Source organism: Muntiacus reevesi, chromosome 5 (assembly GCF_963930625.1).
Source record: "Muntiacus reevesi chromosome 5, mMunRee1.1, whole genome shotgun sequence".
In the NCBI taxonomy this organism is placed as follows: domain Eukaryota; kingdom Metazoa; phylum Chordata; class Mammalia; order Artiodactyla; family Cervidae; genus Muntiacus; species Muntiacus reevesi.
Genome location: NC_089253.1, coordinates 51,737,521 through 51,754,555, shown reverse-complemented (window position 1 = coordinate 51,754,555; position 17,035 = coordinate 51,737,521). Strand labels below are relative to the sequence as shown.

Genomic DNA, 17,035 nt, shown 5'->3' with positions numbered 1-17,035 from the left:
GCAGGGTGGAGGGGGGAGCACGATGACTGCGCGCCACCAGAGGCCTGGCTGGCGGGACCAACGCAAACAGAGGAAGCAGGGTATGCAACAGAAACAGAAGCAACCTACAGAGAGGAGCTGTGAGTGAGGGTGGGGGGCAAACCGGGAAGGTGGGCCCTCCCAAGCCAGCCCTTCAGCTGCTCGCCTGCGCTCAGGGCCCCTGCTGCCTGGAGCCTGAGGCGCCCCGGTGCGCCCGCCTCACGCCCAGGCTCTGCCTCTAAGGAGGGCGGGGCCGGCAGCCCGGGTCCCTGCCCAGCCCCTCCAGCCTGTGCCAATGCTCCTCAGACCACAACGTGAAGGGGCTGGGAGCAGGGCCTCGGAGGGCAGGTCACCTCCTGCTCCAACCTGCCTCCCAGACCCCAAAAGCGAGGACTCTCCTTAACACCTAAGACTGAGAAGCTGGGTTTCTGCGGGCTGACGCGACTCTCAGCCCATGGCACCTCTGAGACTCCAGGTCGGGGGTGCCTGGCCCATCCCGGGACAGACTCACTGAGCGGAACCCATGGGAGATGGCAGAGCTGGTGCCAAGCCCCATGCAGCATGCAAGGCCAGCATGCACAGCACGTTCACCCTCGGGTCACCCTTTCAGGGGGTGGCAGCCTGACCCGGAGACGGGAGCCAGCTGCCCCCACTCCCAGAGCACAGCAGGTCACCCAAGGGCTCTGGGCCCGCTGTGTCTGAGATGACAAGCCCGGGCAAGAGACCAGGTTCTCAGAGGAGGTAACCACTCAGCTTCAGAGAAAGCTGCAGCTCCACGGAGCAGGTCTGGAGCCTCCGAGTGGGGTCCCTTCCAAGCCAGACACCTTCGTTACTGAAGGGAGGGCAATGTGTTGGCTGAGTCTCCTCTGGCCCTGCCCTCCACACACAGCCTCTGCAGAGTCCAGCTTCCCACCCGCTGAAAGGGTGTGTCCCGAGAGCATGCTTTCACCCCAGGCCTCTCCCTCTGTCTGCCCCGCTGGGCTGGCCTCCACCTGCGCTGCCCCATGCCACGCCCGTTACCTCTGCGGTTGGTACAGTACCTGCGGTTGGAGTGGCTTCAGAACACGGCACCCAAGATAGCCAGAGAGGGAGAGGGGGAAAGAACAAGAAGGGAGAGAGAACAGAGCACAGGTGAAACCACAGGACAAGCAATCGCAGGAGAGAAGGTTCTGGCTCGAACTGACCCAGACAGTGTGGCTGGGCGCTGGCCACGGCCCTGCGGATGCCACCTGGCCATTAGGGATCGTGTTCAACCCCACAGGGGTCTGCATGCTCCTACAGAAAACCTTCCTGGGTCTTGGAGCCCTTTCTAACATCTTTGCTTCTACCTCAACTCAAGGACATCTAGGAGGTGGCAGCAGAAACAGTCCACCTAGAATGCCAGGTTTCCATGTCTGTTTTGAAGGGTGTGTCCCTCTCTAGTGGGGCTGATTTTTATGAAGGAGCTGGGTGACCCTCGATGGTGCCAGGATTTGAGGGCATAAGACAGAGGTGTATAGGAGGACACCAGTCGCAGGTGAAAGGATGTCTCCTTTATCCCCAGGGCAGGCGTTAGGTAGCTGAATCATGCTGGGGTGGAGGGAGATGGAGAATGGGTTCGGTGGGAAGCCGGGGCCTGTGATGGGCCACAGCGTGGGGCCCTGTCCTGTGTCCTGCTGCCCCTGGACTGCATGAAAGAGGGAAACTCAGCTGCGAACTGAGAGCTTAAAAGGAACTCCTGAATCTGCTGCAAAGCCCTTGGCTGAGTGTGGCTGAGACCCCTCTTTGTTCTCTTGCCCCCTGGCGCTGAGACCCTTCCCTGCTGGGCAGGGTGGCTTTGTTTATCCGATGTTCTGTGTTGATGGGGGCGGGAAAAGGGAGGGAGAAGAGGCTCTCTCTAGGATCTCCTTGTAGAGTGAAGTAATCAAGGAAGGGCACCCGCCCTGGCCTGACCTTTGGTAACAGGCATGTATCAACCACTTACGTAGTCACCCAGCCCTAATACACTGTCCAAGTACCCGAGAGACTGGAAGGGAGACTGGGGGTGGGGGGTGGGGAGGAGTATTGTGTGGCTCACCCCTGGTCTACAGGAGCAGACAGGGACACACGCAGCACCGTCAGCCTTCCCCAGCTTCCGCCTGGCCCCTCGTGCCTCTGCCTCGGTGCTGGCCTGCTGGCCAGGGGAGCAGGGCCGGGGGAGGGACGTGGGGCTGCTTGTGGCGCTGAGCCGGGAGCCTGAGGTGAGGTAGCAGGCCTGGAGGCACGACTGCTCTCCTGGGCTGGGGGTGGGGTGCCCAGGAGGCCCCCCCAGGCCAGGCTTCGCCAGCAGACCTCAGCCTTCTGGGGAGAGTGCTGGACACAGTAACCTGCGGTCGGCGTCAGAAATCCTTAACCACATGGCCCCTTCTTTGCAGCCTTCCCCTGTGGACTCAACCCTATCCTCTGCCCCGCCACTGCAGTTCCGCCACCTAAACACTGCACAGCTCCTGGTGAATCACAGTTGGATCCTCTTGTGGGCGTCCCCCTTCTAGGCTCAGGGCTCATCAGTTTTTATATTTCTGGTTTTTGGCACAGTTGTCCGGCATCTCGGGCAGAGGCTCTTGAACAGCCCACAGTGCCTCTGGGGAGGCAGAGCCCCCACCCCCTCTCACGGGGGTCTGCAGATGATGCCAGGGCCTCCAGAGCCTCTCCTACCCGAGAGCTCACCCACACCACGAGCAGGGGCGCCAGGCGCCCTCTAGTGGACTTTGCGTGCGCGCGCGCAGCTCCAGGCCGGGCGCCCTCTAGTGGACATGGCATGCACTCGCAGCTCAGGGCCAGGCGCTCGCGGCGGGAAGACCCCCGCGAGCTCAGGCGGGGAAAGGAGAGGAGCTCAGGCACGCGCTCTCTGTGAAGCTGCTTGGGCAGACGGCTGTTTCCCAGCTCCCTGGCCTCTCCTCGGCCGGACAGCTCACTCCCTCCAGGCCGCCAGGAGGGCTACGTCTCCTGCTCGGCCCACGACACCGGCAGTCAGCGTCAGTCAGGGCTGGCCCCCATTCCCCTCAGCGCCAGGCACCCTCAGAGGAGAAGGGGCAGCCCCAGGGCCCTCAGCGGCCACCTCCTGACACAGCGCTGCCTCCCTCACCTGGCAAACACCTTCCTGCTCTGTGGAGTCTGTGAGCACACTTACTTCCAACGTGCTTTCTCTCGTCCCCTCAGCTCAGCCATGGCTCACACTCTCTTCCCTGTACCCCCAAAGGTGAAACAGCTGAGCAAGTCGAGGCCACGTGGGGACCCAGGACTGACTGCGACGGTGAGAAGACGCGTCTTCCAGGTCCACTGATGGCACCTACCTGTCAGCACGCAGGCTGGCTTCCCCCTCTGGGGGCCCGCCGGCCGCAGCCCCGCCATCCCAGGAGGCCAGAGGCCAGAGGCCAGCTCAGGGTTTCTCTAGGCATCTGCACTCCCCGGGACCATCCGCCCCGCGGCCGCCGCAGTGCACCTACCTTCATTCGGGGGCGCTGGTGTCTCCTCCGTGACTGCTTCCCCTGAGCCCACCTGCGTCCTGGCACTGAGGGAAAAGCGGTAGCGCGACACGGGGTCTGCTCTTTGCACCGTGAACTTGGTCTGATTGGGAGAGAAGTTTTCCACTATCTGCTTTCCTACTTTGGTTCCATTAACTGGAGAGAGACAGGTAAGTGGAATTGAACTTTAGCAATGTTGACCATGATGGGTTATATATAAACTGCAACTGGAAGGAGGAAGCCTTCTCGACTCTGCTGGGAAGGGAACCCATGAAACCTGCCCGTGATCTTAAGGACTCGGCCTGGGAGACGTTTCAAAGGCTGAGTGTTGGGCCACAACTCCTCTCTGGCTCTTTGATGACACACCAGGGTTAACACTTTTCCACTGATCTCATTATTGCTAGCTCAACACAAGGTTATGTGGCTGATTCCGAAAGATTCAACTTTTAATCCGCGAGCCTTTTCAACAAGAACAAAACTTGAGTTCCTTTTTTCCTTTCAAACAGAACTAGGGTAAAACCACTAGAGCTTTTCATTGTTAATGCCTCCTTTGTAAAAGGCCTATTCACTATATACTTCAGAGGGGGAAGGTCAGGTCCAGAAATGGATTCAGAATTACATGCAAGCACACAGTTGGCTATTAAAATCCTTAATAACACAATGCCTGCCCTTTGAGCCTCACATCAAAGCATAACATCACCTACTTTAGAAGACATCTGAAAGTCTTTCAAATGAGTGACACTCTTGTCCCTGCCTGGTGATGCTGAATTCTTTAGGTGAGGTCAACCCAACCCAGGCTCCTGATAGAGCCAATATTCAGTACTGAATATTCAATATTCCATGGCAACTCCACAAACAACTGCTTTACCAAAAACGGCAACTTGTTAAGGTGGCCCCAAGGGGCAGTGTCATGTGGATCCCTATGCATGTACTATCTGCCTAGTGGATGGAAACTCTGTCAGGTAAGAAATGTTCTGTCCTAGACTTGTAGGAGTTAAGAGACTCTAAGATTCCTGAGCCTGGGGGTTGAATCCCTCATCAGACCAGAAGTCCCCTTTGCCTCACCGGCTGACTGGAAGCCCCCTGAAGGAGGAGCTGTGACAGGAGAGTGGGGATTGGGTCTCACTTGCCTCCCATAACCCTACAGGAAGCTTTTACCCTGCCCCCGCATCCCTCCACAATGCCTTGTGTACCCAGAGGCTTTCTACCTTGATTCCTTAGAAAAGATGGTGAGAATGGGGTTTCTGATTCTCAAGATTATCCAAGAGAAAGAAGGGCAGAACGTACAGGCCACGTATTTGAGAGTATATCCAATCAGGATCCCATTGGGGTGTTCTGGATGATCCCATTCCAGGTTGATTGTCTCCAGGTTGGGCTGCCGGACTCGGAAACGCCTGGGGGCACTGGGTACTTGGGGAAGGAGGACAGAGTGGGGGACATGGCGGGAGAGAAAGGGGTGGGCAGGATGAGGAAAACACAAGAAACAAAGCACAAATATGAAGGCATTGACCTCTGGACAACCCCCGTGCTGGATCACTGCTAAGCCACAACCTGGAGGGCTATGAGGTGGCTAGTGCCCACTGCCTCATCCAGAATGGCATTTCCCCACATCTAGGACAAGCATGGCTCAGACTTGGTTTACATGGGGAAGGAGTCAGTTAAGTTCTCCTTTAAAAACTACCCTGAACACAGCATACATTAGGCTCTGATCCTCCAAAGAAACCTCCAGGTTGGGCAGAATCATCCTCAGGTAGGAAACCAATTTTAGCCTCTGTTTGGTAACAGAAACCATGGTTCTCAATCTTCAGACAAGGATTCTCACCACAGGGTCAAAGTATCAAACCCTGGCCTCTGGGCTGAGAAGAAAGAAACCCATGTTGGAACATGTGGATGGTGCCAGGAACAGAAGCAATGGGGAGAGGCTGGTGATGAAAACCAGACAAGGAGGAAGGGATACAGGAATGAAGAAACAAGGGAGAGGAAACAGAGGAGAGGAAAAAGGAGGAGGGGCAGAAGAATGGGGGGAAATAACAGTTAAGAAGGGAGGAAGGAGAAACAGAAGAGGGCGAAGGAAATGCCAAGCTGGTCTGAGGGGCCTGGCAGGAACAGGAGACGGGCAGGGACCTCCCCAGGGGTCCAGCTCCCAGGACCGGGATGCCCCCTGTAGGGCAGCCCCTAGGTCACAGCGGTGACAGGAGGGAAGGTCCTTGGGGCTGAGGCTGACGAACCAAGCAGATGCCTCCTGGGAGTCCAAGTGCCTTCTGGGAGTCCAGGTGCCTCCTGGGAGTCCAGGTGCCTGAGCCCCCTCAGGATGCTGTGGGTGGGCCCCCTCAGGAGACCATGGGTGGCTCCCACAGTGCCCTTCGGAGTCTGTGTACACAGCCTGTCCAGAGTCCCATCAGCTGTCTCACAGTCTTGTTCGGACATAGAACCGCCTGTCGGGGCAGCCGCCTCGGGGACAGCACTCCACGGGTACCATCAGTGCGCTGGTCATCGCTCCGTGAGGTCGTGCAGAGGTTAACTTGTGTCAGCCGGGCAGAGCCATGCTGGAGACGCTTGGGGCCACTCGGCCACGCCACCCGCATCCTGCCCTCCCCGGGGAGCGGCAGCTGGACCTACCTCCTTCCGGGGTGGTGAACTCCTTGGTTTCACTGCGAGGCCCATCGCCTCGCCCATTGACCACAACCATCTCCAGCTTGTAGTTACTGTAGGGGAAGAGGCGGGACACCACACCACGCAAGCGGTCGCCGGGGAAGCCAGCTTGCTGCCTCTTCTGAGACACCCACAGGTTCTTCAGCAAGCTGCTCTCCCTCCAGTAGTAGGCCTTAGGACAGAGGCGGGCTGGTGAGGGCTCGGCCGGGCAGGGCGGGGTTAGTTGTTAGTGATGGTGCTGGTGGTGACTGGTCTTCCCTTTCCTGGCCACGGGCTCCGAACTGCAAAGGCCCTCAGCAGCCCCACAGAGGGCTGGGGGAGGCACCTGACAGTCCCCAACCATTGGCCACTAGTGCGTGGGGACCGATGTCAAACCAAGTACACTTTTTGGTTTTGATCATTTTCTGAGCCGTGTCGTCTCTCTGGGAACAGGCACGCTGGCCAAACGTACAGCCGAGATGCTCCATCTTGAGAGTTATTTCCAAGCTCGGAATAGGTTGCTCAGGGAGTCTGTACCAAAAGCACAAATTCGAGCCAAGGGCCCAGGCATGGAGAGCTCTTTTCTGTGCTCAAAGACCACATCACCTTGAGTTAGATTTAGTATGGTTTAGATTGGCAGCAGACAGGAGCTGAAAAGTAGCAGGTTACCCCCAGAAGTCTGAATACAAGAAAGGGTTGATTTAGTCCTTTAAAATAAAAAGCTTCCTTTTGATACTGTTTAAAAACCGTTAGGACAGTGACATGTCCAAGTCAATGGGAGACCAGGCTGTGGGATGGCAAAAGCTGGGGTGGGATGGGACAGTCTGCAGAAGGGGGCAGTGCCACAGTCAGAAGTCTGAAGCATGGGGTGTGATGAGCAGTGGAGGGGAAGCCCTAGCATCACCCGGGGCCTCCAAGGACAAGGTAGAGAGGAAGTCCAGACTTAAGAAGGGGACCCAAAGAGAGTTTTAGCCAAAAACATCTCCAGGCAAGTAGGTTAAGGGTGCAAATTGGGGAAGAGCTCATTCAAGCGTATATATCATCTCATTTTCCTTCCTTGGCCTGCCAAATCCATTTCCCTAGAAGAGACTGACTCCCTCTGTGCCACCAATTGTCCATCAGTCAACCCCCAATGACCTATAAGCCAGAGAACCCGTGTCACCCAGGGCCACAGCCTCTCCAGGAGTTTTAAATAGAGAACTCATCAGGGAGAGCCTTGCATACCCTGGGTTTTCTCTCCCTTCCCATTCAAAGAGAGAAGCATCAGGAAGAGAAGAGGCGGCCAGGGGAAGTCAAGGGCCTTAATAAACTGGAGTTGGCTGTGACAACAGGGGAGGGTTTCTACCCTTGTAGTAGCTCTTCTGGTTAGTTGGGGCTTCATGAAATCAGATTGGGTGAGGCAAGCAGCCCAGAAGGGCCTTTAGAAGAGGGGAGGGGTGTAGCTCAGCGGTGCCTCAACACTGCCTCTGAAGATACACGTGTGTCCTCACACACGGAGTGCAAGCATAATGTGTTCTGTGTGGTCAGTGCAAACCCAGCACCCACCTGCTGAGCAGAATCTCTCAGCACGTGCTGCAGGAGACGCCGGGTGTATCTGTGTTTTTTCTGAGTATATTTTGAACAGCTCACTCTAGACATCGTGTTTTTTGTGTTGGCTGCGCCACATGGCTTGCGGGATCTGAATTTCCCAGCCAGGCCAAGGAGGGGAAAGTGTGGAGTCCTAACCACTGGACCACCAGGGAACTTCCAGACATCGTCTTCTTAAACCAACTCTGGGTCCAACCACTATCCCAAGGACCCCTTCCAAACACCTCATGGACCGCGTCTGCTACCCCCTCGCCCTGTTAGGAAGCTGCGAGGTTAGACAGGGCCTGCAGCTGGCTTCCTCACTCGATATTCTCTGAGCTGGCCCTGGACCGTGTCGGAGTAGACGCGGTTCCACTGCAGGCTGATGGCGGTGCTGTTCAGGACTCGGATTTTAACATCGGTGGGTGCAGCCCTGGGATCTGCAACGTGTCGGGACAGAGAGCTGGTTATGCAGGTGGGGCTGCCCCCCCCGACTCCAGAGTCCCCTCCGACTCGCCTGCTCTCGGCTGGCTTGCACCTTCAGCCCACTCTGGACGCTGGGCACTCCCTCCAGGCCAAGTGGCGTGATGGCACTCCACTGTGGCGGGCCTCCCGCTGGCTTACCAACCTTAACTGTTTTCCCCCTGATCCTGCCCTCACACTGGAAATAGTCTCCCTTGAGTGGCATTTGTTTCTTGCCAGGGCCCTGCAGGAAACATTGCCCGCAGACTAAAGACGCCCTAGCCCAGTTCAGGAAAAGACTAATTCTGAGACTACCTGCAGAGGGAGGGACATGGCCCCCGTAACTGGTTCTCGCCTCTGTTTTTCCTACTCTGCCACCAAAGTGGTTCTGCCTTATCCCCTCTAATGTATCGGCCGTGGGGTACACAGATGCAGTGGAAACGGTGGGGTGGTCTGTGAGTCCGTGGCTAGATGCTGCCTTTTCCATACTTACCCTCCAGAAGCCCCCATCGCCTTCTGTCTGGAAGCGTCTGCCACCATGGAAATGAGGAGCGGGATGGACAGAGGGCCTGCTGATTCCCGCTCCCTATCTCCTGAGGGGGTCCAATCCACAATCACCTCCAGGGAAGCGGGGCACAGGGCCCGACCCTCACTCCTAGCTCACTGTCGTGAACCCCACTGGCCCTGCTCATGACCCCAGCACTGGCCCCTGTGAATCCACTCTTCCCCAAGACTCTCCTCCCTCCTTCCTTCGGGTCACTCCATCCACCTCCATGGTTTCTTCTCGGATCAGACCCAGATCCACCAGGGTATGGATTACCCTGACCAGGAGGGGCGTCACTAACCCTCCTGCCTTGCTCAGCAGCCGCAGGACTGATGTGCTAGGGACAGAGAGGCCCCCACTGCCTGGACAGCCAGGTACACACTTCTGCACATATCCCAGAATCACGCTGATTTCTCCAGCGACAGCCTCTAAAGAACACCTCTTTTTATGCCCAGGGTTGCAGTGACTGGCCTGGAGTATTCAGTCTGGGGAGCTGTGGACTTCAGTCCCTCGAGAATTCCCCTGGGGAGCCCAGGAGCAGTCTGGCCTGGCCCTGCTTCCTGTGGGGGCGTCTAGTTATGGCATTTGGGTCAGACGGTCCTCGGGGCTAGCAAGGCCTGGCAGTAAGACAGACCACAAACCTGGGTGCTGTTTTCAAGCCTGGAATTTGCTACTGTGCAATATGGGTGGGGGTTTCCCTTGCAGGACCCCGGTTTTCCTGTTTATAAAGTGAGAGTACTGGACCAGGTGACGACATTCATTAATTCTAACCAGCATTCAGATGATACCATCTCTGCTCCTGCCACTGCCTGGGGCCTGTCTGCTCCAGGTCACTGCAGGAGACCCCTCTTTCCTGGTAACTGGCTGTCCTCCAGGGTGCTCTCAGAAGACCCAGGGCCCACGCCAAGGTTCCTGGTCTGCAGGGGTGGCCTGGGCAGCCCAACCGTGCGGGCCCGGGGTGGAGGGAGGGTGGGTACTCACAATCTTCTCCAGAGTAACCGATGACGGTGTCTGGCTCAGGGCCCTTCCCAAAGTCGTTTTCAGCCTGGACTCGGATCTCGTAGGGCACGTAGACGGGGGTCTGCCCCACCACATAGCGGGAGCCCCACACCGTGACATTGTTCCAGGCCTCGCGGGTCTCTCTCCGCCGCCACTTGACGATGTAGCGCAGGTTGGGGCCGAAGGCGGAGGTGGCGTTCATGGGCTGAGCGGGGAGAGACGGCAGGAGTGGTGAGGGTGCTGGAGAGGAGCCCGGGCCACCCCAGCTCGCCCTCTTCCCGCGGCAGGCCCCTGTCCCCAGCCTGCCCAACCGTGGCCAGCCCCTTGCAGGGCTGGGGAGAGCCTGCCCCCCACTCTGAGTCCCCTGAGCCCGGAGTCCTGTGAAGCCGGCAGCACGCAGATCCTCCTCCAAGGCCCCAGGCCCTCTGACGTCACAGCCCCCGCCTGGCAGGTGTGCAGGCAGGAAAAGCATCACTGTCAACAGGACTCTTTCCAGGGACGGAGCAACCAGAAGCAAAATGTGCACGGTGATATAACAAGCCTCCAAAGCCAGAGAGGAGTGAGTTCTGGCTTAGTCATGGCACGCCTGCTGCCAATGAATCAAAATTCCCGACTTCAGTCCTAGCGAATCCATGCCTCTCTGCCCTACCCTTCTTAAAAGGCTGGAGGTGGGAGCAGGCGTAACTGTCTTTGTTCCCCAAGGGCTGGTCCAGGAAGCCATTCCCTGGGCACCTGCAATAAGAGCTGAACCACTCCTTGCCAGGTCCAAAAGATGAGCCCTGGCGTCTTAAATCTGGGCTCAGCCCAACTGCCAAGGCTGCTGTGAGACCAGGCCCTCGGCAGACAGTGATGGTCATGATTCCAAACCCTGCATCGGTCTATTTCCATTATGCACAGCAACAGCACAAAAATGTTAAAATTTCAGTGGCTGGCACTTCCTTGGTGGCACAGTGGATAGGAATCCCGGAATTCAAACACACAGGTTTGAACCCTAGCCCGGGAATGTTCCACATGCCATGGAGCAACTAAGCCTGTGTACCACAATTACTGAAGCCTATGTGCCCTGGAGCCTGTAATCGTAACAAGAGAAGCCCCACACCACAGTTAGAGAGCAGCCCCTTCTCTCCACAGTTAGAGAAAGCCCTTGTACAGCAATGAAGACCTAGAGCAACTAAAAATAAAACATTTTCAGTGGCTGAATTTGCATCTCAGAAGCAGTTTGGGGAAAAAAAAAAAACACGTCATTTGGAGGCCACATATCCCAGTTTTGGTATGGAAAATGTGGTCAGGTGAGCCAAGATGGAAGAAGAGTTTTTCAATCCTGGTTTGGAATCCCTCTGTCCATCCTGGACTTACAGACAGCTGCCACTGGAGGCCCACCATGAGGCTGGTCTCTCCCCACACCCAACAATCTCCAGCGAGAGGAGCTCAGAACTCACCAAAGCGAGGTACCAGTGTTTAGGCTACATCTTTTCTGGGGACTAATCTAAATCTCTCCCTCTTCTAAAGAAGTGCTTTGGTCCTGTGGGCCTCAGTCACCTCTGCTCCTGTCTTAAACCTTGCTCTTAGATACTCTCCTGTTTGATTTCTTGATGCCCTCACACCAGGCAGGTAGTCTGAGCCAGCCTGCAGCTGGGGGGCCCCAGGGCTGCACAGGGCAAGGGCCCCCAGACTGCCAGGCCAGCATCGCGGGTGGGCTGGAGGGGCTCTCACCGTCCACGTGATCTCCATGTTGTTCTTCCTGCTCCCCTCTCCCTTCACGTCGGATGGGTTGGACTCGGGGGCTGGAACCCAAACGGAGACCAGTTCAAACCCGGGGTATGCATCACAGGGCACAGTGAACAGCCTCTCCTCCCCAGCCCACTGGCCCCTCTGTGCTCATCTCTGCATGTCTCAACACCTTGTCCCCTCCGCAGCTGAGCTCGCTCTGCCGCGCTGCCGCACGTATGATGTACCTTCCTAGGTGAGACCTAGACCCCCAAAAGATGGATAGTTTCTTCTGAGTTTTAATCCCTGACAAGATAGCATTTATTATAAGGCTTTCCACATTTTAGATGATCAACAGAGCCAATTCAATGTGGATTATCCCCTTTGTGGATTATCCACTAAGTGTGTTAAACATTACCAACTTGGTTTATCCTGGCATTCAACATTTTGGGGGAGCATCTTTCACCCTCAATGAGCCAGTATGATTTCAGAAATCTAAGCATTTCATTACCTAAGTATGTTAAGAAACCTGATACAGCATGAGATTATATATTTCTACTGCCAATCTTCATAGCTATTCCCTTTAAAGCAGATCATTGAGAATTATTCATAATATTAGTAATAATAAACATGACAGTTAACATTTATTGTGTGATTACTACATGCATATCACATTAAGGACCTGAACTGTATTTTCAAACAACTGTATTTTCACAACAGCCCCATAGGGAGACGGTGCAAGTATTCTCTGGTTCATAGATGGGGAAGCCTGGAGTAGCTTGCCTAAATTCGTGTGGCTGGGGACCTGGGGAACTTAGTCTGTACTCGGGTGCCGGGCGTCAGCACCTGCCGTTAGCCCTCAAGCACTCACGTGCTCCGCTGGTTCGGTAGCGCTCAGACGGGAGGCTGGGGTGGCTGCTGCCCACCTCGTTGATGGCGATGACCCGGAACTGGTAATTGACGTAGGGTGACAGCCGGAGCACAGCTGAGTTGACACTGCCCGGGAACTTGGAATGGTCATGCCAGACCCCTGGCTGGAACTGGTCTTCTTCAAACTGGACAACGTAGTCTGAGGAGGCAAGGAAGGCGGGACTGTCTGGGGAGCTGAGTCAGTGAGTTCTTTCCCAAGGTGTGCCCTCGGGGCTCCCAGCAGTGTTGACAGCCTCCCGTGGGGAGACAGAGGCACATGAACTCCTCCCAAACACAGAACAGGAAACAGACCACGGCTTCCACTCTGTTGACAGCCCAGGGCACACGCCAAGTGAGGAGGCGGTGGGGCCAGAAGCCAGGGCCAGGCCGGCCGCCGAGCTGCACCCCCCTCTTCTGGTTGGCGCCGACCCGTGGCTGACCTGTGATGGGGCTGTTGTTGTCGTCCCCTGGGATCCAGGTCAGCCTCACGCTTCTCTCAGCCAGGTCAGTGAGCTCCAGGTCCCGAGGTCGGTCCGGTCGTCCTGGCGGCAGAGGGAGGGGCCTCTGGAGTCAGAGCTGGCCCGGTCACCGTCCCGCAGACAGGACCTGGGCAGGCTGAGCTCACCCCACAGGGACCAACCCCAGCCTTTGCCGGAGGGTCAGCCTAGGGGCCACCCTGCTTTTGGGGTTCAAGAAAGGACAAAGAGGAAAGGCCCCCGAATTCCACCAGCCCCCAAAGAATATCAAGGGGTGCAGGGTGCAGTGAGAATTGGGGCCAACCCACCCCAACCTGTGGGTGTTCTTGGAGTGGAAGCATTTGGGAAAGGGTCACAGCTTTAGGAAAGAAGTATGGGACTCCTGTGTGTAATTATCTTCTACTGTGTGTGCTGAGGCTGAGGGGGCAGGAGCCCAGCAGAGTGTTTGGAGAGCTTGCAGGGGAGAGCAGTTAGGGGGCTGGGGGGAGCGGGACAAACACAGAGGACCAGGCCAGGGAGGAGAGGGCAGCTCCGTCTAGAAGCTTCCATGATGGACAGCAGGACAGAGGTCCCCAGCAAGGGTGAGGCAGCACCTTTGGGGGGCCCCAGTCTCACTGGATTTCTTAAGTGGGTGTGAGTGCCCTCCTGGCTGAGGGATAAAGCCGTCTGGCCACTGACTGGTGAGGGCAGGCGTGTTTCTTTTCTCCCATCCTGGCTCCATGAATCAGCTGTTTCCACAGTCTGACTGGTAACTGGAAGGATCTGGAACATGAGTCCCAGCAGCCACATTCACGCATGTCGCACACATGTGCACATGGACTGTTAATGGGTGTGTAACAGCAGATCTGGAGAGAGGCTGCCAAAAAGATGGGCCTACGGATAACTGGAAGCAAGAGTTCCGAGACCACGTGGAGTGAGAGAACAGACCGCCCCAGGGGAGTGGTGGGCATGGCCAGAGGTGAGGGGTGGGGAGGGGACCAAAACTGTCTGCCAAAGGGGCAGGGCCAGCAGGGGCTCGGGAGGAGCCTCCTGAGGGGTCAGACTTGGCAGGGGCGGGGGCGAGCTGCCCCCTGCCCTGTGCAGAGCACTCCTCTCCTGCAGGGCCCTCCTCCTCCTCCTACAAGCCACCCTCCCAGACACCTCGAGGGCTTGGTGCGAGTCCCGGGGTTAGTACGAATTACCTTTGGGAAGGGCAGCCAAACGGTTAGTTGGAGTAGCCTGATCAGCTGCAAAGGTAAGACGGGTTATCCAGGTTAGCAGGTTATCTGGGGATAAAGGTGCTCGAAGGGCGGGATCAGGAGGCCAGGCTGGAACAGCGGCCCCTGCTCGGCCTCAGCCCCTCGCCCCGTGGAGGGTGCCCCGGCGCTCACAGAGGCCTTCCTGTGCCCCCTGCAGCCGGGGCCGCGCATGTGGTCTGCTTGCTGTCCTGGTGCGGGCACTGTGTCTGGGCCCACTGTTCCCCGGGACGGTGCAGGGATGCACCAAGACAGCAGAGGTGAAGGGAGGATATGCTCTCCTGGGCGGGAGACCACACCCCCGGGTTTGGGATGGCTTCGTATTTACAGTCTGCCTTGGGAGTGAGGGCCTGCCAAGAGGCAGTCATCGGAGGTGCCCGGCACCCTGTGAAATCCCTCCAGGAAAGGCGGGCAGAGAATAAAGCAGCAGCAGGTGTTGGAAGGCCAAACACAGAGCTGGCTTGTTTCAAGGATGGGCAGTTTTAATTGACTTGGTTCAGAGTTAGCTGTAAAGTTGGTAAAAACGACCACGAGAACCCCGTCCATCCCTCTCCCTCTGGCACCCTTCAGTTGAGGATTGAGGCGAGTTAGCTATTCCATTCAGGAGGTAAGGCATCTAGTACAGCCTGTCCTGAGAGGAGCAGCTTCCTAACCCTCAGACCCTCAGAAAAGAGGCTCCTCACGCCTGGCTGGCTGGCTGACTGCGGGCACTGCCCTCAGAGCCACCCCCACCTCCCTGGACGCAGGGCGGGCGGCGGTGTTTACCTAGCACGGTCAGGTGGGCTTTGGCCAGGTCCTGGTCCAGCTCGGTGCTGGCGACGCACGTGTAGCTGCCCTGGTCCCGCTCGGCCACGCCGAAGATGGTCAGGGAGTCCTCCTCCTTCTTCATCCTGCAAAGGAACCGGGAAGGGTTGGAGGAAGGTGGAGGGCAGACAGTGAGGTGGGGAGGTGGGGGTGGCAGTCACTGCCTGTCCGCCTTCTCCCGGGGGCGGGGACAGTGAGTCAGAGCTCCCAGGGGACAGGGGCCCCATCGCAGTGCTGTGGGAAGGGCTGGCTCTTCCTGTTACCCTGAGCACTCGTGGTGTTGATGGAGAGGATAGGAACACGGGCGGTGCTAGAGCGGCCCCCTCCGTATTCACCATGCTCGAATCCACCCGGGTCCGCTGCACTCCCCTCCTGAATTAGGGCGCAGCTAGGTCCACCCCTGAAGGCAGGTCTTCTCAAGCTTTCAGCTCTGTCTCAACCCAGAGTGATGCCTGCGCTCGGCCCAGTTCCCTGGGCTCCCCTGAACTGTCTCCAGAGAGGGAGGAGGGCACCCAGGAGCTGGGTGCATTCCTGAGTACCAGCAAACCTGTGCCTGATGGAGGGTTATGCCCCTCCAGGAAACCAGATGATCAGCAGACCCAGCTAGTACCCACATGCACCCTGCCCCGAGACCGAAGCTGGTACAGAAGAGAGCCTGAGGGGAGGCTCAGATCAACGTTCTTAGCCCCAGCTGCATAGTCCCAACACCCGGGGGACTTCAAACACCATCTAGGCCTGGGCCCGCCCTCAACTCCAATCAGATCCAAATCTGGCTCAGGGAGAGGACAGGCGTGGGCCCAGGGTGCAGTAACGGCGACCCAACTAACCACAGGGTCAGAGCCTGCTCAGGCAGCCCTCTGGGGGGCCGCGGCACTGCTGGCTGGGCTGAAACGAGGCAGGGGGCGTGCGGCCTGGACGCCAAAGAGGAGCAAGGAGGGGCCGAAGGACAGAGAAGAGCATGCAGATGGAGAGAGGAGAGAAAGGAGGGAAGGAGGGGAGAAGAGGCGGGGGAAGAGGAGAGAGGAGCAGGGCGCTGAGCGGAGAGAGGGCAGGCGCTGGAGGGGGTCTCTCCCCGGAGGTTCCCAGAACCCTCTTCAGCGGTTCTGCAGCGACACACCGATGCGGGAGCCCCGGGCGCGCCCACGCATCACCAGGAGCAGAGAGGAGGCAGGGCCCCAGAGAGCGGAGCCGGGGAGGCAGCAGCGGGGACCTGTTGCTGATGTAGAGTGGCTCGTCGTCCTTCAGCCAGGAGACCGCGAGCTTCAGGGAGGGGTCGTGCTTCACACGGCACTCCAGCTGCACCGTGCTGCCCCTCTTGGCCACCTGGTCCTCGGGCATCCGGTAGATCCGCGTGGGGTCTGCGGACAAGCGCCTGAGCTCAAGCTCCTCTCTGCCACCCCCCACCCCCGAGCGGCCACGGGGTGACACGTGTGACCAGCTTACATGGACCGTGGAGGGTGGCAGAAATAGGATTCAGTTAGGTGGGCTGGTCAGGGAGGCCTGGAATAGGAGATCCCTGATGGAAATAATGCCCCGGTCTTTTCTTGTTGGCTCAGCAACACAGGAAGTAGTTTCTGGGGCGGTGGTGGGGAGCTGGTGTGGGAAGCAGGCCTCCCTGCACAGGGCAGGTAATGACTCAGTGCGTGTAGCACCCAGGCCAGCCGGGGGCGCTGGGGGAGGTCCCACTAGGGATTAAATCCCACTAGGGATTAAGGGTGGTGTGTTTTCAAAGGGACACACACGGGTAACTTTGAGGAAATGGCATTCTCAAAGTTAAAGGTGCCCCCTCCCCACCTACTGTGCCCTCTACCTAGCGACCTTCTCCTTTTTTTTTTTTTTTTTTCATTTATTTTTATTAGTTGGAGGCTAATTACTTTACAATATTGTAGTGGATTTTGTCATACATTGACATGAATCAGCCATGGAGTTACATGTATTCCCCATCCCGATCCCCCCCAACCCTCTCCTTTACCTTTGACCTCGAGGCGGACCTGGTTCTCTGCTTTGCCCAGGATGTTGGTGGCAACACAGGTGTAGATGCCCTGGTCCTCTTTTCGGATCATCTTGATTTCCAGACTGCCGTTCTCGTAGACGTGGTAGTTGCCACCATCCAGGTTGCTTCCTTGTCCATTCTTAAACCTCACAACAGAGCAGCAGGACACACAGCATACTGAGAAAGGGCCAGCCCGGGGGGGAAGGGAC

At 57.4% G+C, this 17,035-nt stretch overlaps 1 protein-coding gene across 1 annotated transcript in view; it reads right to left on the bottom strand.

The window, feature by feature from the left end:
• Window positions 1–17,035, bottom strand: part of NFASC (neurofascin) — a 192,218-nt gene that overhangs the window by 23,958 nt on the left and 151,225 nt on the right. The window contains exons 14-26 of the mRNA XM_065938228.1: window positions 16,806–16,972; window positions 16,044–16,191; window positions 14,795–14,919; window positions 13,976–14,020; window positions 12,759–12,860; window positions 12,281–12,478; window positions 11,416–11,486; window positions 9,685–9,907; window positions 8,022–8,137; window positions 6,120–6,324; window positions 4,788–4,910; window positions 3,483–3,656; window positions 1,059–1,073 (exon numbers count right to left, since the gene is read on the bottom strand). Of these exons, the coding sequence (XP_065794300.1) occupies window positions 1,059–1,073; window positions 3,483–3,656; window positions 4,788–4,910; window positions 6,120–6,324; window positions 8,022–8,137; window positions 9,685–9,907; window positions 11,416–11,486; window positions 12,281–12,478; window positions 12,759–12,860; window positions 13,976–14,020; window positions 14,795–14,919; window positions 16,044–16,191; window positions 16,806–16,972 (1,712 nt within the window). The remainder of the gene's footprint in view (window positions 1–1,058; window positions 1,074–3,482; window positions 3,657–4,787; window positions 4,911–6,119; window positions 6,325–8,021; window positions 8,138–9,684; window positions 9,908–11,415; window positions 11,487–12,280; window positions 12,479–12,758; window positions 12,861–13,975; window positions 14,021–14,794; window positions 14,920–16,043; window positions 16,192–16,805; window positions 16,973–17,035) is intronic.